At 45.9% G+C, this 24,343-nt stretch overlaps 2 protein-coding genes across 6 annotated transcripts in view; both read right to left on the minus strand.

Annotated features, from left to right (window-relative positions):
* Positions 1–53: 53 nt before the first annotated feature.
* LOC135366797 (uncharacterized transporter YutK-like) lies at positions 54–8,515 on the minus strand. Its single transcript, XM_064599713.1, has 11 exons — positions 8,193–8,515; positions 5,901–6,187; positions 5,029–5,176; positions 4,090–4,341; positions 3,429–3,590; positions 2,931–3,056; positions 2,276–2,403; positions 2,049–2,217; positions 487–642; positions 237–417; positions 54–171 (listed from the first exon to the last, which is right to left on the minus strand). Exons 1-11 carry the CDS (start codon positions 8,415–8,417, stop codon positions 104–106), a joined length of 1,902 nt encoding a protein of 633 aa, XP_064455783.1. The 5' UTR covers positions 8,418–8,515; the 3' UTR covers positions 54–103.
* Positions 8,516–9,191: 676 nt separating this feature from the next.
* LOC135366800 (sodium leak channel NALCN-like) overlaps positions 9,192–24,343 on the minus strand; it is a 30,199-nt gene continuing 15,047 nt past the window's right edge. For 2 of the 5 annotated variants that reach the window (XM_064599721.1, XM_064599717.1), the window contains 16 exons: positions 22,787–22,907; positions 22,469–22,567; positions 22,203–22,403; positions 21,090–21,164; positions 20,901–21,020; positions 19,810–19,878; positions 18,696–18,844; positions 17,310–17,409; positions 16,244–16,373; positions 15,998–16,113; positions 15,781–15,828; positions 15,540–15,649; positions 15,316–15,466; positions 14,371–14,571; positions 14,109–14,220; positions 9,192–13,448 (listed from right to left, as the gene is read on the minus strand). In XM_064599721.1, the coding sequence (XP_064455791.1) occupies positions 13,261–13,448; positions 14,109–14,220; positions 14,371–14,571; positions 15,316–15,466; positions 15,540–15,649; positions 15,781–15,828; positions 15,998–16,113; positions 16,244–16,373; positions 17,310–17,409; positions 18,696–18,844; positions 19,810–19,878; positions 20,901–21,020; positions 21,090–21,164; positions 22,203–22,403; positions 22,469–22,567; positions 22,787–22,907 (1,990 nt within the window). In that variant the 3' untranslated portion in view covers positions 9,192–13,260. Of the gene's footprint in view, positions 13,449–14,108; positions 14,221–14,370; positions 14,572–15,315; positions 15,467–15,539; positions 15,650–15,780; positions 15,829–15,997; positions 16,114–16,243; positions 16,374–17,309; positions 17,410–18,695; positions 18,845–19,809; positions 19,879–20,900; positions 21,021–21,089; positions 21,165–22,202; positions 22,404–22,468; positions 22,568–22,786; positions 22,908–24,186; positions 24,308–24,343 lie in introns of all 5 variants that reach the window. The other 3 variants (XM_064599719.1, XM_064599720.1, XM_064599718.1) reach the window with 3 other exon arrangements.

Consider the following 24,343-nt stretch of genomic DNA (forward strand, 5'->3'; position numbering starts at 1 on the left):
GGTGCATGCAAACACACGCGCGCCTTCTAATATAGGTCTAAACTTTCAGCAAGAAGTTTTCAGCAAGTATTTATTGCATTGAAAAGGAGTTGTACGAGAACCTTTAGTGGAAAGACATTTCTTCTTCCTTTCCATTTGTTGTCGTCGTCGTTTGTGTTGTTGTGAAGATACCTATGAAGACAGAAGCACCAAACGATTCCACGTGATTCAACAAGCGAAATATCATCCCTACTCACCAGCAATACAGGCATTGTAAAGAGAAACCGCACAGCTGGTTGCCAGCGAGGGCATCACGAGGCCCAGAGTATCCTGTAATCTCCTTCGGCGCACGATCTCAAGTGCACCGACGACGTTCGCGGACTCCACGATGTTCCCGAAGGAACAGATCGCGTACGTCGTCAAGACCGCAGAACGATGCTGAGACCGTTAAGGAAAATGCGAATTAATATTTTCTGTATATCAATTATCTTTCGTGTATACATTTACCGCGAGTGTTTCGCTGATGGCCTTACTAAGAAGCCCAAAGGCGGCACGTTCGTTGATGATGATCTTCGTGGCGATAATGAATCCCACGGTGCCGCAATCTCTCCATTCCACGCCCAGCAGGAAGGCCACGGGGATCAACATTTTTCCAACAACGAACTGCACAGGTACAAATACAAATAACTTTATTTTAAGATGATGAATGGGAAGTTTCATCGCCAGGGGGCGATACCCCAACCCATTGCTGGTGGTGATGTGGGGAATGAAACCCCTTCATAATAAGGATCGAAGTCTTATTGGGCCCAAAAGGGTCAAAAGAGCTTTGAGCGCAGAGCGTTTGTTGGGCTGGATTCGGCCAGGGACCAAGCGATTTTGATAGAGAGAATGGGCGAGAGTCCACCCGAACAACACAGAATATCCACTGGATGTACGAATTAATGTCGTAACGGATTCGTACGTCCGATGGATATTCTGAGGATATCCATCGGACGTACGAATTTTTCGTAACGTCACTGAGCTGTAAAAGCCACATCGACTCTCATTCCATGAATTAATGTACCGTTCGAGCGAGTAGCGGAGATCACTACATATAGTAGACGACGAACCCCTCTACGAAACGAATATTTTGAGTGTCCAGCCCAAGCGCGGATTCAGGACTTTTTTGATGGTGGAGTGCGGTTAGCGATTTATCCTGTCTCCCCCAACACCACTCAGATGTTTGCAGACACCCCTTCCCTTCCCTTTCTTTCCCATGTACATGGTATACTGTCCTGGACCGGACCCAGTGGTTTATCGGGTAAGGTAGTAGGGGAACAGTAGGTAACGTCCAGCAGCGTAGCCAGCAAACTATTTTGGGAAGGGTACTATAGGAACTTTACATGGGAGAGGAGGATTTCGTAATAGTTTCCCTTTCCCAAGAGCACCAACAAAGGTACGGCGGGTGGTTAAACTCCCAAATCTGCGGATAACGTCACCGTGAAGTTATCTGTTGATTGAATGCAGTTGATATGGCACTTCCGAAGCCACGATATCAAATGTCTACTAACACACTACATTAGTTACGCTAAAGTTGTAATATATTTATTACTACTTGCTCTCTAATGATACCCCCATTTTTCGCAACACCTCCCCGTGCGTCTATTCTGGATAAACCACAGGGTCCGTTCCCAGAAAGCATGCCATATACATTGTCCAAGATCACTCGGTGGCGACATAAATCACGGGGGTTGACGTTAACCCGCTCGCCAGGGATTTTCCCAGCTCCCCCTAATGACTCCCCAAGATCTTGCAACTCCTCTCAGAAAGGCCTCATAGAGCCAGAAAAGCAGCCGATATTGGTGTCTCTCACACCCTGCAGGGACATCAACACCTCTGCGAAGTGAAAATCCCTGCCGACCCTCTAAATCCGTTCCTGACCTGCCCAACTAATCGGCAATGATCTCTGATATGGGGGAAATGTTGTTAGTTTCTCTAGGAAGCCCACTACGATAGCCGTATTGCGCTTTTATATTCACTTCGACGGGCAGCTGCACTGAATGAGCCAGAAAGGTCTACATTGCACGTACCTCGAGGGACATGTTGTACAAGCCTATGTTCTCGCACGTCCATGCGAAGAAGTCGTTCGTCATCCTCACAAGGAAAGTGCCAGATACGATCATTGCCAGAAGAAGCGACGCCATTCGTAACCCTAGTACGGCACCCTGACACCCAGCTTCGAAGACAGAGTTTTCGTACCTAAACGTTATTTCAAAACTGAGCAGCTTTTCCACACGTACTACAGCGTCGAACTTGCCTTTTTGCGCTGGGAAAGCGTGTGGCAGTCACGCTAATTCTGTATGGTTCTGGATAAACTATCCTGGCATAGATAAACACTGCCAGTACGCTTAAGGCCATAGAATTCTCAACGTGTGTAGATTCGCCCTGCGAAGTGGAAAAATGTAAAAGTCGACACTATACGGCGTTGACGCTGGTGAATACGCTATGGAAGTAGGTCAGCCTTTCGTGCAGCCGCTTAGCTTTCCCCCTTTCCCATCGTGCACGTAGAACGATCTCATTGGATCGTTTTCAAATAAGGTTCCACAGCAACTGCACGCGAGGTCCACGTTGCTTCATCTTTTTCATCGTAGAGTTATCGACCGGTGGTGGTGCTGGTGAAAGGCTATGCCGTTGTTGGCGTCACTGAGGTGGGCAACGTCACGTCTGACGCCCTGGGGGAATGTGGGTCCTGGGCAGATTTCTAAGGGAACTGCGCCGTCATATGTCTGAAAGCGTCTGAGGAAAACCCAGGAAAAACCCCAGACGGCACAGCTGGGAGGTACCCGGGTTAGATCTGGATCCGCTAATGTCCCCCTATTGCTTTCTGAGTGGACAAACGCTTTGTCACGTGCTTTCTCCCACCTTTTCTTTCTCTTATGCGCAGAGACTTAACTGTCGTAGCGTATACTTACGCTGAGCTTAGCGTAGTGTTCAATCAGATACGCGGTCATTGTAGAAAACCCGAGTGTCATTGTAGTAAATAGCTCCGCAACCGTCATGGCGTTGATGAATGGTTCTAGGACCATGAACGTCAGGCTCTGCGAACACATTCGTAACAGTAGATGGGTAGAAATCCAGCGAACCGGTAGAATGTAGGAAGGGAGTTGCCTCAGGACAGAAGCCGCCGATATTTCGAACACAGACTGTTCTTCTTCTGGGCACCGTCCTCATCATAGGAAGGGAGTTTCCTCAGGACAGAAGCCGCCGATATTTCGAACAGAGACTGTTCTTCTTCTGGGCACCGTCCTCATCATGATGAGGACGGTGCCTCCTAGGATGGTATGGCCTTCTAGGACGGTATGAGGATCGGCGGCTTCTGTCCTGAGGCAACTCCCTTCCTACATGCGTAACAGGGTCGATATACGTTTTTTATGTGAGCTTTTACGTGTATATGTGGACAGTCTGCTCACCGACGGGAAGAACATATTCGCCATTGCGGCGATGCACTCGCATATCGTGGCTCCGGTTGCTATATGGCAACAATGGCCCAGCATTAAGACAATATGAGTCGACCATTCGTACCAATACACCAGTCGTATCAACGTTCCAGCGAAGAAATAATAACAGATAATCTGCAAAAAAGAAGTGGAATTAGAATGCAAAGTTTCACAAAATTTTAAGCGGCTGAACAAAAAGTTTTTTTAGTTTTAGTTTAAAAGTTTGTTTTTTTTTTAGGAAAAAACTAAATTCTCAATCTTGCACAACGTAGAAATATTGGCAAACATTACGAGAGAAATCGCTGCGTACTGTAGACTGTAAATACATATTTTATTTGGTTAGCACACATACGTTCGAAAAATTATTTGGTCTACCTCAAAAAGGCACATGTTTTCTTGGCTGCGTATATGCATTAATTTGCCGTTTTCTATTTGTTTTTTTTTTTTTTTTCGGGATTGGAAATCCCGGGAAATTTGACTTATAGGCGAAAAAGAAACTGGAAGAAGCAGCATCTTTCCCTCACTTGTTGAGTTTTTTTTTTTTTTTTCGTGGCCTCTCATGTCTAGGATAAACACATCGTAGTGTATTGTTCGTTGCTCTAGCTAGGGTCACTAGCGCTATAGCAAAACCGACCTGGATTCCCAAGACAGGTGGAACGCTAGTGTTGTTCGTTGTGCGCGCAATGTCTCCCACATGCTGCGAGATGTCGATGCCCGACGCAACGAACTCAAAGATGGATACAGATCCGTTCCGGGGCAGCTGCATGAACTCGACGACTTTGGTCACTGCGCAGTCGATTAACTCCACGCTGTACTCCCAGTTAAATAGAATGATGCTGAGCCCGTAGTGAAGGCTGATGCAGCGGAGCACAGCGTTCCATTGGACCTGAGCAGTGTTACAGTTACCGTGTTTTCATACGAGCGATATTCCCCGGAATACTTCAGCGGAAGATGCACAAAACGTCATAGCTTTCTGCTGCCACGCCTGCGCTTTTCTAACCACTGAGAATACCCTGCTGCTCAGTCGCAAGATATTCCGTAGCAGACGACAGGGCCGAAGGTGTCGTCTGCTATGTCCGCGGTACCAGCGCCACCTAGATAAAGAAGCCCTGCTCAATGCTCCCTCTCACTCTTTAACGCGTGGACATGAAAAGTCTTGCTTGCCCTGCAGACCCAGTTGTTACATCTTCTTGTTCTTTCTGTTTGTCATAAAATAAACTGAAACTAAAATCGGGTTTTCATCCAATCGCAGCAGACTATTTGAGACACAGGCGTTCTGTGGCTGCCCACGCGGCTGCTAGCGGTTCGTCTCCGTAGCTGCGGTCGTGACTGGCGGAATCTTAATTGTTACGTTACGTCGTTTAAGCGATCGAGCTCTTTTTCTTGGTGGTGTTAGTAGTTCGCCACTCTCGCGATATTCCGGCGCCGTGCCAATGCTGAACGCATCTGTGGCGGAGCTTAAGTCCCGTGAGCAGTGTATTTGCTTTTTCTCCCACCAGAATATTCCGTGTGGATGTCGCCCGTCCGAGTATGGTTAGTGTGCCAGAGCTTCGGTCAAAGTGGCGCAGCTTACCCAGCTCCTGTTGTACGAAAAGGCGAAGGCGGCAAATACCAAAGCTACAGCTCCAACGACAGAAAGAAGTGCATGGAGATTTAGCCTTGCCTGGACGATGGAATGCAGGAAGGCAAGAACGGTCAGCAGGAACCAGATACGTGAAGTGCTGAAGAAAAAAAAAAAGCAGTAGGGCAGTAGTTTAGTCTCAGTAATCAACGTCGCTCAAAGACTGTTTTTATAATAATAATTCTAATAATATATTCACAAATTAATGTTTATAACAATAATATAAACGACATCACTGAGCGTAACGCGCTTCCACGAACTTTAAAAACATCAAAACTTCGTAGTTTCGGATTCTCTAACACTGGATGACGTCACCGCGAGCTCTGGCGTATGCGTCCTAGCAACAGCATGCCCACCTTCCCGGTTTCCGCCCTCCGCTGCACGTTGGAAGACTGCCATGCCAGAAGCTGTGGTGGACCGGAAATCGCCCTTCGAGGAGAAATGTTGCCAGACACGTGACAGATTGTGCACCCTAGTAACGTCATGCCCCTCAAACCCAGAAATATTTTTTACGGTACTTCCGCGTCACGATAGAGAAACAATATTTTGGGGATTGCCACGGCATCGATTTGATTTAGTCTGTCGTACATCAGCAGATGCGTGCTGTGTCAGAAGATCTCTGATGGACAGTTTGTGTGACAGTTCTCGTCCCAGTGACGCGCTCAGAGTCGTTCGAAAAAAAAAAAATGAACTACGGACAACTCAGTGGCCATCAATTTCAGATTTCTCGACATGTACGGCGGCAAAACTACATTGCATGCGGACAACACTGGATTCAAAACGAAAAGGTCTGCTGCGACAGTACATCCAGTATAGTCACTTACATGGCAGGATTTTCTTGGATAGTGAGACTCAACATGTCAGTGTGCACCGCAAAGGCCTTGCTCATGTAACGGTACGAGACGACCGCAGCCAGGCCAGCGTATAGCAGTACAGTCACAACGACCAGGAATCGTGCACCGTGGCACCAGTCGTTGGACCGCCACCAGGTCTTGCGGATAGCCCAGCCAACGTAGGCATGGTACACCACAGCCGCCAAGAACACCACTGCCACGTTGTTGACGTTATCGCTCTGATTTGGGGTTCCCTCTGGGACGTGCCCATGAGCAAGCTGCGTAAGAAGAACGTGCTTATTACCGTGCGTGTGAAAATTTTTCTTTAGCGGTGATGCAAGGAACACAGATAGTGGTAGCGCTGCTTGTTCCATAAGTAGAATCTCTGATCTTGTATGCTACCGGTACTATTCTTAGACGAACTATGGTGCCAGAAGTCCCGTGCTCCTCGCACCACACGAGTAAGCCGAGCCGATGACGTGTAATGTTACATACGGTATAGCATCAATGTCGAGGCAGTGAGGGGACTTTGTAGGAACGGAGTGCCACGCTTCCCGCGATGCCAGTTTGGCTGACACGAAGCCCATCAAAGTGGTATATAACAGGTAGCACTTCGAAAGTGCGCCATGGTACGGAATAAACTCCCTTCCTGCTAACGGTCTCCTCACTGCCTCGACATTGATATTGGCGACGCGCGTTGGACCCTTCGTGGGGCTCAACCGGGAGTCGTCTGTCATCACCATGTCTGTTGGACGCGTCTCGCAGAGTTCGTACCCGGGGGTAATTGGTCGTCATGGGTGGAACGCCTCGAATTTTGCCTCGCTGCCAACGAAATTACAGATTCCGCTAAGCGCCGCGCATTCCCTGCTGAGCTTATGCGATGAAGAGGTCTACGACACGGTGAGGTCGCTCCTTGATCCGCGACGTCCTTCCGAGGTGTTCCGAGGTGTAGTTCGTATGACATAGCGAGGTGTCCTACGTTGACATAGTCGAAGTTCTCACTGTGCACTACGACCCGAGACCTTCAGAGCTGCTTGCAAGATGCATTTTGTACAAGCGGGACCAGTGGCACACGTGGCAGCGTTGCGCGCGTACTTCTCCAGCACCAACGTCCGAGTCTGCTGCTTCGGAAGCCGGAGAGCAAACACACACGACACGTGCAACCACCTTCACAGACACATCAAGCTGCACTGTCTTACCACTGGACATTATGCTGCGCGTTGTCTCCTAACGCGCAGCGACGTGCTAACGTGCTGCTGCGACAAGTCTCCCAACGTCTCCGGCACATCGAAGCTTCTTGAGAACTATGCATATACTGCATGATCACCTTGTTATATTCTTGAAGTATTTGAAGTCTCCTGAATTCGCTTGTATAGCTTCACGCTATCATGGTTGCGCTAATCCGTCAAAAGCTCGAAGCCGATGAAGCCATATCACCGTGTATAAGGTTTCTACCTCGGACTTATCCGATGAAAGCCGATATACATCCTTATCTTGCTTTGCTACGGGCGTTCGGTATCGATTATGTGCGTACACTTTTATCACTTATGGGTCTTGGAGTGGGTACATGGTTGCTACACAGCGCTTTCCCTTCCACAACGCGCACTTGCTGACGCACTTTACTTTCCCGCGCAATTATTGCTGAGCACATCGGAGAAGCAAAAGCCATTGTATTAGCAATTTACTTGGAAAGCTCCGATACTACATCCTCAAATTAAATCCTCAATGGGTCAGATGACACCACAAGTCCAGTCAGCTGCATGGCAACATCGGCTTGGTTTGTGTTTGCGTGCGGCATCAACGTTCCCTCTGCTGTTAGAACTCCCGTGTTTCCAAATACTACTACGTCATGCCGTTGAGACACTGTGGACATCCTGGTCATATATCTGAAGGCAGATAACACTAGCGACACTGCAGAATACTAGTGCATTTACACTGTGGGAACAAGGTCCTGTCGGAAACAGTGGAAATGTGTACCCTTTGGACCGACTTATTATACGGAATTTATAAGGCACGAAGATGATTTTGGAGCTACGGGATGCCTAGCCATCAAACATGCCACACATGGTCTCGTGTGGCGTAGACGATGAAATGAGCCATGTGCACAATAACTTAGCGAGAGTTCGCTGATGAAATGATATGCACATCCACCTTGAAGTTTAACCGTACCAAGCTGATAGTATATTCGGTTGGTGAAAGAAGATTCGTCATAATGTCAGGAGCCAGCGAAGTTTGCTGTTCATGTGGGCGGTTCTTAAAATATTAAACCTGAACAGGTCTTACCGCGGTGTCACTGAATGGAGTAGCAGCTGGGGTTGTGACTGTTTGGAAGGAGAGTAATCCTGTCCTGGCTGATGGTACACTCTGCATGGTCTCCCCTAGGACCATGGGAACGTTGATGGGGCTGCGGCGATTTCTCTGTCTTTTAGGATCTTCGACGTGTGTTCCCTGGGGAGTCGTCCTGGATTCGAAACCTTGCGTTTCCATGGTTCTTGTGGGCTGCTGCATAGTTGATGTCTGTCGGTGCACAGCTCTGTTTTCTTTGCTCGTGGACGTCTGTCAATTCCATTAGGTCATCCGCTCGCGAGAGTGTGCAGCCAAGTCCATGCTTGTGCTTCTTCTTTTCTTGGCCTCCTATACAGGCTATGAATCAAATAAGCTTGACCATAGCCTCCCTGTAGCCTTACTTTGTTTACCGCAATGGCAGTATAACCTACCGCTATACCATCTCATCTAGCGCCCACGTCCCTTTTGCGCTTACCGTGTGTTTTATATGACACATTTTTGTATATGACGGTTTGTTGTGGTTCTCGGATACTTAAAAACGTGATTGACGTGAATGGTTTTAAATGTTCGCAGCAATTAATATGCGATCTCCACTAGTCAGAATGGTGGACGACTGGGTAAGTTGGTACAATGACTGAGTATGAGCGCTCATTGAGGACGGGACAGAAAGGCTCTGTCGTCTTGTGCTTTGCACTACCGCCACCTGCATCACCACACGTCACGTGATGCCCAACGTTGCATCAAGCCACCTCCGCAGCGCGCTTCTTCCGTGATTCACGGCGCCGTGATATCTGGGACACCCGGCGCACGCATATACAGGTGTGGCTGTAAAATATTATGCACGGTGGCTCCTGATTTGCACATTTATGAATAATTATGACATATTGACAGTGATATAGCAGTGCTGAATGTCACTTTCTTGGTCCTTCAAGCAACATCAATTTTTTTTTTTTTTATCGAAGATGCTTCACGTAGTGAATTCCCACGACACACGTCTATGATAAATACCTTTATTTTGTGTTTCTGCATAAGATCGACCTAGTACATTTCACTCTAATCAACCTGGTCAGCTCTTTCTCCCCAGGACAGAACGCTGAAGTACAAAATAAATAAAGCAGTCTGGCGAGAAGCGAGGAGCGAGATAATTCAGCATAATAATCTTGCAATTGCAATAACAATGCGGAAGAAAAACTTAAAACATGCGTACCACGTTACAGTTTCAAGATCATGCTGCAGTGTGACACAAAATAAAAATTAAAGTCCCCTTCTCAGAAACTTCAATTTTTCCGCTCCAGGTGATTGTTTTGATGCTTGTAAGCTATGCGTTAACAAACAGACGGTTATTATTTGGATGGATGCGGAAACAGATATATTGTGCAACAACAACCAGTTGAACGCTGGCAATAATGGGCGCACGGAGGAACTAGTCTTCTGACAGCGTATCCAGCCTTCTCTACTGTAAATGTGACATTACCCGCCTATAGTACGAGTCTAACATCGAAAGCTGCTTATTCCCCCTCGGCTCCTCACAAAACTCTATGGAGTTCTAATAGTTCTACAGCTATTGTAATTCAGAATGTTGTCGCTGTAGCATCAAAGGGCCCAACAATCCAAACTTCCCAAAAAGCCCACTTCCAAACACGACCAGTGCCATTGCTTCGGGTAGAAACCACGTAACCAACACACTTACATCGAACAGCCACAAAACGTACGCACAACAAAAATATCTATTCCATTTTTTTTGGATGGATTCTATAACATCATTCGCTCATATAAAAAACAGCATCACAATCGGTCGATAACATATCACGCCTTCAACAGTAACGGAAGGTACGCTACAGAATGGAGGGACACGCGTCCACCAAGTCACCACTGAATTACAAACAACAAAACCATTTGCACCGCTATTATTCTGAATTTAATTTTTTTTCCGCGTAAATATACTGCTTGAAACGTTTGGCTAGAACCAACGCCACCTAGACACAGAAAGTCTGCTTATTGCCTCCTCTCCCTTCTTCGCTACGTGGCCATATAAAGTCAGAATTCGTCTGCTACTGCGATTCGCCGTTCTGCGAATTCGGGAACTCTCAAATGATTGCGACTAACTTGGAACCTGCGGACCTTAATATGAAGACACTAAGTGCAACACCCTTTCCACAAAATCAGTTTTGAGGAAGATATGGGACCATTTTGCGCTTTATTTCAAATTTTTCCCATTTAGTATACGGGGACGTTCAATTACTACTCGCAGACGACGGTGGTTCGTCTTCATGGCCACAACCGCTGAAAGCACGTTCGTGATTGGCTACCGCCATTGCAAACACGATCCTGATTGGCTGACGCTTAGTTGTTACGTCACGTCGACGAGTACGCAGGCTTTCTCTATCTAGGTGGTGTTGCGTGTGTTCACGCGACCGACATTTCCCAGAGTACTCCAGCGGAAGATGCGCAAAACGCCATAGCTTTCTGCTGCCACGCGTGCGCGAGAGCTCAATATCGTGTCCTTTCGTGCTCTTCTATAGCCATGGGGAGTAACTTGCCGCTCAGCCGCAAGATATTCGGTAACATACGACAGGGCCGACGGTGTCGTCTGCTATAAGTTCTGCAGAACACCGCTCCCGATATTTCGGCGCTGTGCGAAGGCAAAACATATGACACGGCGGAACTTCCAGCCCATCAGCGGCGTCTTGATTTTCCTTCCACTTCAATATTCCACGGGTATGTCGCTCGCGTGTATACACGGATAACGCCGCGACGTCGTCTGCCTCAGCCAATCACAGCAGACGATGTCAAACGCGGGCTTTCTTTGGCTAACAGTGGTGCAGTGGTTGCACATGCGGCTGATGGCTGCCGGTCTCCATAGCAACGGTTGCCGAAAGCGCGTCGTGATTTGCGAACTCTTAGTGACTACGTCACGTCGTTTAACCAATCATTCTTTTACTCTAGGTGGCGTTGTTACAATCAAGGCGCGGGTCTATGTAAACTAACGATGTAAACCGCAGGGTCTCCATCGTTATACGCGGTTGCCAACCTCTTGTCAATCACTCAGCCTTTTTCGACGAAGAATATCGGAACGTGTTTACCATGCTTATCTGTGCAACACAATTTGTTAGTGCTATAAAGACCTATAAAATGCTCCATTGAAAAACGTCCAAGGGGATGGAAATTGCTTTGAAAGACTTCTGACGTCAAGACTCTGTTCTACGCTTCTGCTATGAATAGCACTATGCGCTACGCATACATGCCTAGAGGAACACACATAACTATGTGCTGTCATTATAGCGATGAGAAAGGGAATACGAAGAGACAGTGAATGGAACACTGTTAGCGAGAAATGTTAACGGCACGTTATATCGGATAAAAAGGTCTAACACCTATTTTGTTGCAATATTACCCATGAACTGTGAGAGATTAAAGAGTACGATTTGAGCCATCCAGGTTACAAATGCTTTGGTTGCGTTACAGTCACCAACGCTGCAGCTATACCACATTGTCGTTATTTTCTTTTTCTTGCCTATTATGGGGTCCTAACGATTTGTAATGTCGATTTTTTTCTTCAATTAGCCATATTAGTAAATATGGCGTATTTCATACACAATTTAAGAAGTGTCGCAGATTTTTTTATCTTGTTACCGGTATAACGCTCCTTCAGTAAATGTATTCGAAATTGCAGCTGTCAGTATTTGTGTTGGCACATGTTTGTGAATCATATTATCAACCGGCAATCATCAGTTTGAAGAACAGGCTTGTCTCTAGTGCATTGTCGAAAGATCACTTGGACGATAAAGGCAAAGAAAGAAAATGTTACGGAGAAAATAAACTTTCTGGAATACGGTCGGTCCCTTATTTATTTGCAATTTGTTTCATTCTTCTTTTAATACAGTAAACCCTCGTTATGACGAAAGCACTTTTTTTTTTCGAATTATCGCTTTATTCGAAGTCTCTACGCTGTATCGACCGGAATGCAGGCGTTTCGGACCTGACTATTCGAAGTGTCCTATCAACCGACTCACCCCTTCTCTCTCTCTCTCTCTCTTGCAAAGAAATTGGCTGTCAGTCTTCACCAAAAAGTGCACCGCGGTGTTTCCGCGCACCTCCGATGTTACTGTAAGCGTTTTTGAGCCGCATTCGCCTTTGTCGAATTGGAGCTTGTATCGAATTTTCTTCCGGCCCTGCTGAATTCGTTATAACGAAGGTTTACTGTATTTCTGTTCCTTATCCATCCCCTTAAGCGTAAAAGATTTGACGGCGTCTTGAAAAATCTATGCGATTTTCTCTCGCACACCCAAACCAAAGCGCAAACGTTCCAATCATGTTTCACAGAAACTGAAGTTTCGCAAAAAGGAATGGTGCTCAGGAACCTCTTGTGTCAGCACGTCCATATAAACACATTTCTGTTATCGGTTGCCGCTCTACAAGGCGGCTGCGCCCTGAAAAAATATTTCCGTAAGGCAATAAAGAGATTGCGACACGATTTTGTGAAGGGCACGATGGAATGTGTTTTGAAAGCGTTTTGAAACCGAACCGGAAACTCGAGTGCCACTACGCACGAAAACCCGTGCCTTCAGACTCTCGCCGAATTTAGTTCATCAGTCCACGGGTCGTTCTCTTGTATGTAATATTGTTTCTCCGCGTATCGCGGAGGTGTACATTTAGATTAGTTTCTAGTGATTGATTTTTAGAAGGCGTTACGGGCTGTCAACGCGTCTGGCAACATTGCTCCTCGAAGGTCGAATTTCCGCCACCTCACCGCGACTGCTAAAGGTCTTCCAACGTGGTGCAGAGAGTGGAGACCGGGAAGGGGCGTGGGCGCTGTTGCTAGGACACAAGACGCCAGGGCTCCCGTGACCTCACGTACTCTTGGAGAATCCGAAACTGTGAACTTTTGCGTCTTCAGTATTTCAAATATTTTTCTTTTTCAATTTTGTAGTGGCACTTTAAAGCCGAATAGATCACCACGTGTACAGTCCTTCGCTGTTGTTCCGGTAGCAGTTCCGAGAACGTTTTCGAACCACATTTCGACCGCGCCCCTCTGCGCGGTAACATTGTCGTTGGCCTGTCCCAGTTAGCTCTCGGACTCTGATCCGCTGGAGACGTCGATCTGGGAACCCCACCAGTCGTGAACCTCGCTGACTAGAGAAGACATCTTGAGCATTTTGTAGCTGTTCCCGTTCTCCTCTTCGTCTGGCGTCGGGGATGACAGTTCGCTGCCCTCGGTCACGTTAGGTAGGCCCTTTGCGCCTGCGAAGGACACTGCAAAAGGTTTGCCACGTTGATCTGCTGTTGGGAACGTACTGCATTATTTAGCTAGGCTTCCTGTTTTCGAAGGTTTTTCCTTTTTTTTTTCTTTTTTTTTTTGCACTGTTCGGAAAGGCTGTTGTTCGAATATTGTTATATTTTCCGAGAATTCGGAGTTTTCCGTCGTTATTTTTTTGTACAACTGGGGTAATATTGGCATGTGTGAACCGACATACTCGTTTAAGGAATGAGAAGGCATCCGCCTTGTACGGATGCTTCGTGGTGCCACATTGGGTTTAAGCAAATAAAGTCGGCTGTCCTTGTCGGCGGGGCTGGTAATCCATAACGCGAGGCGATCCCGACACAAAAGAAAACTAACCTCGTCTACGACCCATCAGGATATGGCTTTCAGGGGCCTCAGTTACCGGAAGCTCAAAATGTATTGCTTTTCGCATGAATCCGAACTGCTATGAAGTTTACAAGCGTGTGTTTTTCATATGTTTTCGATAAATTCGGAAACCTTGATACCCTAACTACAGCTCATCTTCATTAAAAAAAAAAGATTCACTGCTTTTCATGATGGGTCGCGCTTCCTCGACGTTTTCTTAGCAAATACTGACGTTTCTTAATAGCTGCTTTCGGTTAAGGTCAAGTGCCCCCTGGTTGTCGCCTTACCGGCAGGCCTCGTTGTCCATTTCTTGATCTGAAATCGATCTTTGTCGACCCTTGCCGTGCCCTCTGATAGCGAAGGAATCAAGAACTTCCTGCCTCCCTGGAACAGTGCGGACTACAAAAAAGATCACTGTCAGGGTCAGACTTAACAGAATGGGGGGTACTGCGTAGTACAGAACAACCGTGCACGTTGTTGAGGGCACAACAGGGAGTTCTTTCGAGTCGGTCAATCAATACTTCGACCGCTTCTCATGTAATGGCCCACCTGTGAGGATATACTGTCTGAGCGTCCGCCGAGTCCCTTCTTGCGCAGCCTGAGAGAGGAGGAGAGCTCTTCCTTTCCCTCCTCCTTAACTTCGGAGGTGGAAGGCTTGTTTGGGGCTGCTTCAGCCCCCGACAGAAGGGTCTCGTTCGTGGCGCGGAGGCTGTTGATCAAGCTATTCTGCTCTTTCTGCAGGAACCGTTGCTACGAAGAAGGGACGAAGAAGTTGACAAAGAAAAAAAAAGTACAACCAAGGAAGACATCATGGAAGAAGGAAAGAGAGGAGGAGCCCTATACTGCTCCGAGAAGTGAAGCCTAGGATTGGGGGACACTCCAATGACGTCACCGCTCGCTTTCCGGTTCCGGTTACATACACCTCTATGGGAGCCCCCAACGCATATAGTTTCGGAATACTTGGATAGGTGTTTGTGGTAGCGCGCCGAAGTGCCCCCCCCCCTCCAAAGTGGCGTGTGCAAAGCGACCTCATTGGGCTATTCAGGTAACGTGTCCCTCGAGCGGCTCCAAAGAAGCTACGACTCATCTCCTATCCTCGCGTCACTTGCCCCACACTTTTCTGCTCTGTCGAATAGCCGTTGGGACGCCTCCTTTTTGTTCTTTCCTCCATGGAAGACCATCCACACCACTGACATATCCAAAGACACAGAGCCGTAGCGACGGGTAGGGGCGTAGGGGGGTGCGAGAGGGGCAGCCGCCCCCGGCGCCCTCGCCAGAGAGGGCGCTGAACGGCAAGCTCTGGCAGGTTGGTTGGACAGTATAAAGTAGGAATGAAGAGAATTGGAATTTACGGTCTCGGCAGTGTAAATGGGCGTTTTATTCTCTTTATTTACAAAGCTACTGAAGCCAGTGAGTGGGGGGGGGGGGGTTTGCCCTGCTCCGGGCGCAAACTCACCTCGCGACGGCTCTGCAAAGACGTATCACGTGACTCACCGCTTTGATCCTCCTGAGGCACTTGTCCAGCCATTCCCTAATGGTCTGTTTCGCCACTTCTTCCTCAATGAGATACTCGAGCTCTTCTCGAGCGAGTAGCTCCTCTAGTTGTAAGGCTTTGCGAATGTCTACCGACCGATAGGACAGCATGCTGCGCGGCAATAAAAAAAAAGAAATAAAAGATGAGTGACGTTAAATTCTGTGGCGTATTTCATAAATCATACTTGAGAACATCGTGAAATGTAACATCTTCTCCGTTGTGTAGCCGCTCCATTTCGTAACACATGTGTTTGAAGAGCAGTCGGTCCTTTTCTGGATCAACTTCCAGTCGACCCTGTAGTTGAAAGCAACTTATTACTCTTTGTAGTTGCGTATGTTTGCAGACACATAATGTCTGCATCCGCTGACTAAGCTAAGAATAGCAGGTGGTGAAAAATAGTGAAGACATTAACCGGCCGTGCTTACTTTCAACAGTCTTAACACGAATTTTACGCGGCGTATGGGGATCAAACCCTGAAATTGAAGAGATGTTATGTATAGCGTACATAAAATGTTAACACACCACAGACGTGGAACCCAGGTATGCTACTTGTACGAAATTCGGGAAATTTTATACAATCAGCAGTTTGCCATCCAGCGTGACGAACATGCTTATCACTTATAGTGTGTCCTGACTACTAACCCTTTGTTGAGTATCAACCATGTTCCATGTGTTCTGGAAGTTTCGTATGTCGGCGTAGCTGAGAAGAGCATCTTCTTCGTTTGAGTAAAACAATGAGAAGTTCTCCATAATAATAGCTGCAAAAGAGGCCTACCTTGTTCATTTTTATACACGATATACGCCTCAAGATTTATACGTCGTCATTCTTCGATTGCATCTGTGTTACCTTTCGTCATTAGCATGCACGAATCTCGCGCGATCACTTACCAACCAATAAATTCAAAACAATGTACGTAATAATGACATAAAACGAGCAGAAGAAGATAAGGCTTCCTGTGAAATTTCCGCAGTCTGTCTCCCAGTAACTTTCTGCCAATGTGCAGTAAGGCGGACTGACCTGAAAAGTTGACGGCACTTTGTTACTATGTGGCTCTGTACGTGCGTGCAAAATATTAGCAATAATTGCATCCTCAATGTCGACTGCGAAGTACGTATTTCAAACAAACTCTACCGTCCCTAAAAGTTGGGTGAATATCTTGTGAGATGCAGAACGCCTTATCGCGTGTAATGTTGAATTTGAACAGTGGCAAGCAGGTCGCAATCGGTGGCGCCAGTGCCATGACCTCGTACGCATATGTCACTTATTTCCATTTGACGTAGAGTGCGTGTGTTTTGGCGAGGTTTGACCCAAACATCGCATACATTATGCTGCCTTCGGCGACATTAGAGACCTTTTGACCCAAACGCATTGGGACCCCCAAAGAAATAGCATCGTCGTTCGCTGCGCATATCGAGAACCCAAACCGCGATTGTGGTTTTGGGTGCCCACGTTATTTTTCGAAAATAGTATGGGGCCTCAAAAGCTGGCTAGCGTCGCTTCTCGTGCCCATCGAGAATCCGCGTGAGCGTGTTGTCTGCAAACGACAGAGTCTATAAGGCTGTCGTCTGCAAATATAGAGGCTACAGAGGCTAGCCTCTGTACAAGCGAACGCTTTAAAACATTGGCAACACAACTGTTTTCTCCTTGCGATGCCAGTTATTTATACTACTAACGACGCAATATGTTTACAAATATGTTTATTTCTCTATTTATTTCTGTTTTGTATGTCTTTGTTGATCGCCGTAGCGGCGCTATAAACAAGGAACGCAAGTCCTCCTCCCCACTCTGTGTTAAGAAAACCCTATTCTGTAGCCATGTGGGAGGATTTATTAACGGACGATTGGCATTGTATTTAAAACAAGACGTGTTCGTGGGGAAAACTAGGAAAATGAATGCGAGGCCAAAACGTGTTCATTTGACATTGTAAATTCAAAAGACCATGAAACTTCTCACCATGCAGTCGTGCATAATCTTGTTCCAATCTTCGCCGGTGACTATGCGAAAGAGCATCGCTATGCCATTGGGAGCTGTTTTGAAGTTTGCTTGCCTGAATCAGCGGGTAGAAAGAGACAAAGATCTAAAAAAGTACGCCAGAAAAGGCCCGTAGCAAACTTAAAGATAAACCCGTGATGCGCATCACAAAGCAAAAGGCATAAAGCAAAATGCACAACATGCGCTTCATACAAAGGCAGAGAGGTTTTACGTAAGAAGGAGAGAATAGCCTTAATATCAGTCTTTTGACGTGCTACAAGTTCTATCGCATTTTGCAACCTCAAAGAAGTCTAAAGCGTTGTTGCATGACACGAAGGAAACATGCCATAACGATAATTCAAGCGAACAGTTGAAGAGATTCATGTTTGAAACATGGCATATATTTCTAAATGTGGACGTTGCATAAAGGAGTACGATGCAAGTGTTATAACCCTGTCACACGGGCAGTTTCCAATGACCGTTGAAACCAACGACCATTGAAAATGCGCGTAGCGCCATCAAGCGGGTAACGCGTCAACTTCTCAACGAGCATTGGACCCAATGTTTCTTGATAGGTTGACACATGACACGCTAGGGAGTGCTACCTGCATTTTCAATGGTCATCGATCTCAATGGTCGTTGAAGACTGCCCGTGTGACCGTGGTATTAGATATAATAATGCTCATATGCATCTAGTGTTAACTAAGCAGGCAGCATATAGAAAGGCATACCCTCATACATGAGAAAGAAATATGTACGAGTTATTTACGTACCTGTGCTCATTGAATTTTGGAATGTAAGTTGTCGGAAACATTTTAGCAGTTAATTAGGGATAAATTATAAGAAATATTGTAAAGTTTGTGTAACTGAGACATTGATTCGTGAACTCTACGACGTGGTATGATATGACGGCTGAAACAATGCAGTGACCTTTGTATGGTGGATCCTATACGGAATTCAGTTATGTGTGGTATTCATATCAATCCTTCCTTCAATGTTTGGTATGTACCGTTGGACGTTCTACGAAATAACAGGATTATAACTGAAACAAGTATAACAGTTACAAATCACATTAATGGTACAGAAGGTGCATAGATGATGGACTCATTTTAATTCAAAATGATGCTGGGTTAGATTGGGAATTAATGACTGAAATACTTCAATTCATTTGTATCTCCAAATTATGGTTGATGATAAGAAGTGTGTAAAGATTGGCAAACTCTATTTAACAACAGCGAGGCCTTCTTGATATCTGTGTGACCATGCTTATCCTTGATATCAAAATATGAGCTGTGCCAGGGGAGACTACGTGTAATTTGGAGTAGATGTACACGTACTTATTAATTAGTTGTAATTATGGATGCTCACCTCCCAATGTGTTCTCCAAACTTGACGTTTCCAAAAAGGATGACTCCAGTAAGTGCATAAAACAAGATCAGAAGGAACATGCCCATGATGATGAAAAAGCTTTTGTAGACTGAAACCACCACGGTCAGCATTAACATCTTCAAGGTGGCCTGCGTTCAGAGAAACACAAGTTACCATATTCCTTGCTTCAGGTAAAGGATGTCGCCAGAATAGAATTCTACCCATAAAGGAAAAGGAAAAACAATGTAGATTCTCGCTGAGATTGACGTTTTGGGGCTGTGTGAATATATTTGTATTTTTCGAATAACGAAGCGAATAATTATATATTCGATTCTAATTACGAACTGTATACGGAATTCTGTTTTCGAATCCCGAATCCGAGCTGCGCTCGTAAGCCTAAAATACCAGAAGAGAGTGCTGCTTCACACAAGGATCCGCATGCACTACATGCGCTGGACATCTGTTCGGTTCTGATGTGTAATTATTCGCTTTGTATTTGCTTCAGATATATCACTATTCGATTTGTGTCTGCTTCAGGTACATAACTATTCGCGTCGTGTTTGCCTCAGGTACAGAACTCTTCACTTCGTATTTGCTTTAGGTACGTAACTATTCGCTTCGTATTTCTTTCAAGTACATAACTTCGGTTCCCATTTGCTTCAGGAACATCACTGTTCGCTTTCTATTTGCTTCACGTACATAACTGTTCGCTTTCTAGTTGCTTCACGTACATCACTGTTCGCTTTGTATTTGCTTCACGTACATCACTATTGGCTTCGAATCTGCTTCAGGTACATAACTATTCGCTTCATATTTGCTTCAGGTACATAACTATTCGCTTCATATTTGCTTCAGGTACATAACAGTTCGCTTCGTATTTGCTTCAGGTACATCACTATTTCGTATTCGCTTCGGGTTCATAACTATTCGCTTCGCATTTCCTTCAGGTACATCACTGTTTGCTTCGTGTTCGCTTCACGTACATAACTATTCGCTTCGTATTTGCTTCAGGTGCAGAACTATTTGCCTCGTTTTCAAAATTACTATTCGCGCAGCCCTGCGTCGTTGTATTCATTTTTCGGATAAGCACGGTGTCAACAGTGTGACTACTCACATGTTTACCGGTAATTGTGAAGAAACGCAAAATAACAACAACGAATCCAAATGAGTTGCTGAAGTCATCCTGAAAGTACAGAACAAGAGAGAGCACTGTCAGTCCTTTAACCTACACATTTTGATTCTCTTATCATTCAATTGACTTGCGCTCCTGCTGGCGGTAAAGCGACCCGCAGCTCGCTCTTTACCAATATTGTTTGCTCTTACCTTACATATACCTACGCAGAGTACTAAAGATTTCTAGCTTAATTTTAATACATTTTACGTTTTATAATCCACACGGTCCGATCCAATGCTAAACACGTGAATGGCGTGTGGCATGCTTTCTGAAACTTGTTTTCTCATTTTAGTTATTTGAATGGCTCGTAGCTGAAGTATCGTCACATTTATGAAGCAACGTTTCCGACGGGAAGGGCGTGGCAACTGCACATTACGCTTTACAGTGCACAATGAAGATAGCGTGAAAGGTTAAAATATTTAAACGGAACACCATGAGGTAGTACATTGGACGTAAGTGGACGTTAAAGGTAACACACACAGAGCGGACTGCACTCTAAGAAAAAATGGTGTGAAAAGGTGGTAACTTCTATAGTTACCACCTAGGTCAACATAGCGTCTGGTAAAGGAAGTAAAAGGGTGGTAAAATCAATTATCATATATATCCAAATTGCTACAAAAGGCGTACGCCCCCCTTGTTCACCGAATCAGCGAATCAGAAGCGGTAACCCCATACCATTCGTGGCAGATAGTGAGGTAGCAGGTGGAACTTTGCAACCTCCTAGGCACAACATATGCGAGAACTATTACCTCCTAAAAGGTGTAACTGCTCCACCCTTTTTTTCGAAGAGTGTGTAAAGACAAAGAGGGAGAGAAAGAGAAGAGAAAAAGAACAAAGAGCATGCGCATTTCCATAGGATCATCGCATGTCAGTCGTTGCTTGAACTCGCTAAGTGATGTAGCTGAACAAATAAGGCCTTGATATGCATTGCAAAAGCGTTCGTAGAATAAAGGTCTCTCATCACGATCTGCGGCCATTCTGGCCACGCTTCCTCTTTCGATATCATCATCATCATCACCACCATTACTCACCATCATCATGAAGTGCATGATCACCCAGATGACGCCAAGAAATGTGACGAACAGATCATAGCGGTTTCTCCTGCTTTGCCAGTATCCCCTGGGCGTGAACGCAATATTCTTCATGGTAACCTGAAGCGAGAAGGCACAACGTGAATTCTCACACATTCGTGTGACAGTGAGAGAAATACCCTTAGTTACCTCAACAGTGAATAGAATCGTAAATCCGGCAGAGACTGTCGCAAGCGGGATCGTATGAGGTTCATCCGATTTCCACTGTAAGAATGACCACTCCATGTAAATGTGCGTTTGCCAGTTCCATTCAGTTCAATTTAGTCCAAGCTTTTGTTTTCGTTAGCTGTGCGTATTAGAACGATAAAAACCCTGACGCCACGATAACTGCAAAGGTGCGATAGACCACGGCATCTAGCGAAATTCACTGTTCATTTTTAATACCGTTCCGGGAACTCTAGCGTCAGTTTTTATTATTTAAACGCAGCTATTTCAATTATTAGTTATTCCAGAACAGCTATTTCAATGCGGTATGTAATGACCAATGAGGTGAAATTCCAGCATGTTTTTTTTTTGGGGGGGGAGGTTAATTTGTCCTCGACTGCGAATGAATCAAATGACACGAATGAGGGTCAACCAACGTTATTAGCTGGACAATGAAAATTGCCTGCCTCAGTGCCATCCTCAGCAGCTTAGGCAGTGCTTTACGTTGACAGCAGCGTTGAGGACTGTAGCGCGGGCTCAGAGCACTATCGAAGCTACTGAGGACACCGCTGAGGAATCTGCCCAACGTTCGTGCAAGCGGGTGCATCTTCGGGCGCCCTGCACTCGTTTTGACGCCATTGTCACTTCTTCCTTCTTCTCCGCGGCTGTTACGGACGGACATACACTGCGGGCGACGTTTGTGGGCTTTTCAGAAACCACGTGACCAAGCGTGTGTTCACTCACAAGGCAGCAATAAGGGGTATGTGTTCGTAGACCCTGCATGTGTCCATAGAAGAAACCACGTGCGGCTCACCTTGAAATGGTGCCCCCGTATTTGCGAGAGCGATCAATGAGGTCGCTCCACGAGCAATGGGGGAGAGAGAGAAACTGGGGAGCTGCGCAGATAGCTGACCTATACTCGCATAGTGTATATAGCCTCACCCTATATCATGTTACGTAAACATGCAGGCTTGCAGGTCCTAGTTAAACGGTCACTTGGTAGAGTCCCGAGAGTTATGTCACGTGACTGGTTAGGTCACGTGACCTCCCCATTCGTCTCGGCTGGATGCCGATAAGCAATTGCGGGAAAAGACTTACGCTAACACAAAGAAGGCTGCTGTTGGCCATGACTAGCATGGCTATTACCCTCTTGAAGAGAATATTTTGGGTGATATCGTAGATAAAGGCTCGGAACTTGTGGTGATCGGGCCTTGGTGGTAAGTGCAAAGGTTGGGCTATCTTTAATCTCTTCTTGAGGTCACACCATCTCCTCTGATCGACAGTTAGCAAAGCTGTTCCCTAAATAAAAGATGATTTTACAATGCATTCAAAACCGCGCGTAGAGCGAAAACACGCGAGCTTACCTTGTTCTCACTGTAGTTTGCAATAACAACGCCCACAAAGAGCGTCAGTCCTATCATGCACCCGAGGAACACGAAAATATGGATGTAGATCGCATGGACCTAAAAATTAAAAGTTTCACAAAGAAGGCGTGAACAGTTACTGGACAGCAACGCGCTATACTCCATTCCATACAGTCGTTGAAAGAAAGAAAAAATGGCTCCGCGACAATCTGCGCTAAATGCACAAACAAACTGCGTTACAGACGAAGCAACAAGCAAGCGTCCAAAAAAAGAGCCAGAAAAGCAGCAGCAGCAGTGGTGTAGAGAAGAAGCACTTACAGGACCAAGCCTATGTAGCAGGACATCACGAATGTCAAGCCATCCCTTGAACGAAAGCACTTCGAAAAGTGCGAGCATCGCATTGCCAATACTGTCAAAGTTGAACCTGCGAGGGTTTGCCCTAAGGAAGGAGGGCAGGAGAGACAAACATTTCTCTTGTACAACGTTAACGTGTAACGTTGTCGTACAACGTAAAGAATATTGACCGTTAGAAAAAAAAAATATCTACGAGCAGAGGTCTGCTTCTATAACTACTGCACCATTATGTAACTGGGTTACGCTATTGGATGGCGGGGTTCATGTTATTTGTATGGCATCTATTCTACTTTAGGTACAAAGCAATGATATTTGGAAATAAGTTTAGGACTCCGAAGTGACCTATTTCCTTCCTTCACATGTCTGTCTATACCTTGACGGTGGCCGCACCATTGCGAACGGATTTCGAGCTATGACAGGACGTTTGAATATCACGCCCCGTTCATTTTAATGTATTCGTAAAGTACATTCTACCTTGTCTATGTGACGTCAAAATCTTTAAGATTATACCACCTAGTACCGCCACTTAAAGTATTATATTGTCAGTGTACCTCTGCTATCCAGCTTCTAAAACGCTGAGACACTTCGAGATTTCTGAATGCTCGACGTTTTCCTTGAAGGGGTACGTTTACCGATTATGTTGTATGAAAATCCTCGAGAATCAGTCTCTCTGCGCAAAATACAACAAAGCTCTAGTGAAATCGCAATTTAGTTCATCCCATATACGGATAACTTCACTGCTGTAAAAGAAGGTGTTCATTGTATTAATTCAGTGGCGATTTCGAAAGTTGTAGGTTAGTTGAAGTTTAGTGCGGGTTTAGGCAGACATTTGAGTTGAGTATTGAGAAAGAGGCAACATTGCTTTCAAATGAAAGCTGTAACAGATGTGCCAACGAATGTAAGTTAGGAAGGCGCCCCACAAAGTAACAGGCCGCGTTGCAAGAAATGCTACCTGAGGGATGCTCGTTACTGCTGAGTGTCGTCCTACACGTGACTCCTCAAATCTCAGAGCAAGAGAGGTCGCACGCCCCCTTAAACCCAGCTTAAAACTTAGCTAACTACTCTCATTTAATCAATTAATTAGGCACAATTTAAAAAAAATATTGGAAATCAGGATGCACGAGTGCTAACAAAAGGTTCGGTTGGTTGCAACGACGTAGAGTGCTCCGTCCCCGATGGCTGCTGGGCTGAATTGTTAGGTACATTAGGTCCTTTTGTTTCTGAAAAAGCCCATACGACGACCGCTGGCACATCTGTTCACGGTTTATCGAAAATTTAGTGAGCCAAGTTTAGTGTGTGGCATTCAGGCTACGTGCAGATTGGTTCGCCAAAAACCGCATGCGTTGTCTTGAAGACGGACTCACTGTGCTGGCGCGATCAATAATTATGCCGTAGACATCTGTATAGCCTTCAAGGGCAAGCACTTCGAACAACGTCAGCATCGCGTTCCCGATATTGTCGAAGTTGAAGTTCCTCGGATTAGCCCTGAGGGGAAAACGTGGTGGGAAAGTCTTCATGAAA

The sequence above is a fragment of the Ornithodoros turicata genome, chromosome 8 (assembly GCF_037126465.1).
Source record: "Ornithodoros turicata isolate Travis chromosome 8, ASM3712646v1, whole genome shotgun sequence".
Taxonomy (NCBI): Eukaryota; Metazoa; Arthropoda; class Arachnida; order Ixodida; family Argasidae; genus Ornithodoros; species Ornithodoros turicata.

What these genes read in the sequence shown, in the direction of transcription:
- LOC135366797 (XM_064599713.1), bottom strand. Translation starts at nt 8,417, where the DNA reads ATGCAGCAGCCCACAAGAACCATGGAAACGCAAGGTTTCGAATCCAGG. An exon ending in ATCCAAGAAAATCCTGCCAT is followed by an intron (nt 5,177 to 5,900) that starts GTAAGTGACTAT and finishes TTTTTTCTTCAG; the next exon opens with CACTTCACGTATCTGGTTCC. An exon ending in TTACAATGCCTGTATTGCTG is followed by an intron (nt 172 to 236) that starts GTGAGTAGGGAT and finishes CTGTCTTCATAG; the next exon opens with GTATCTTCACAACAACACAA.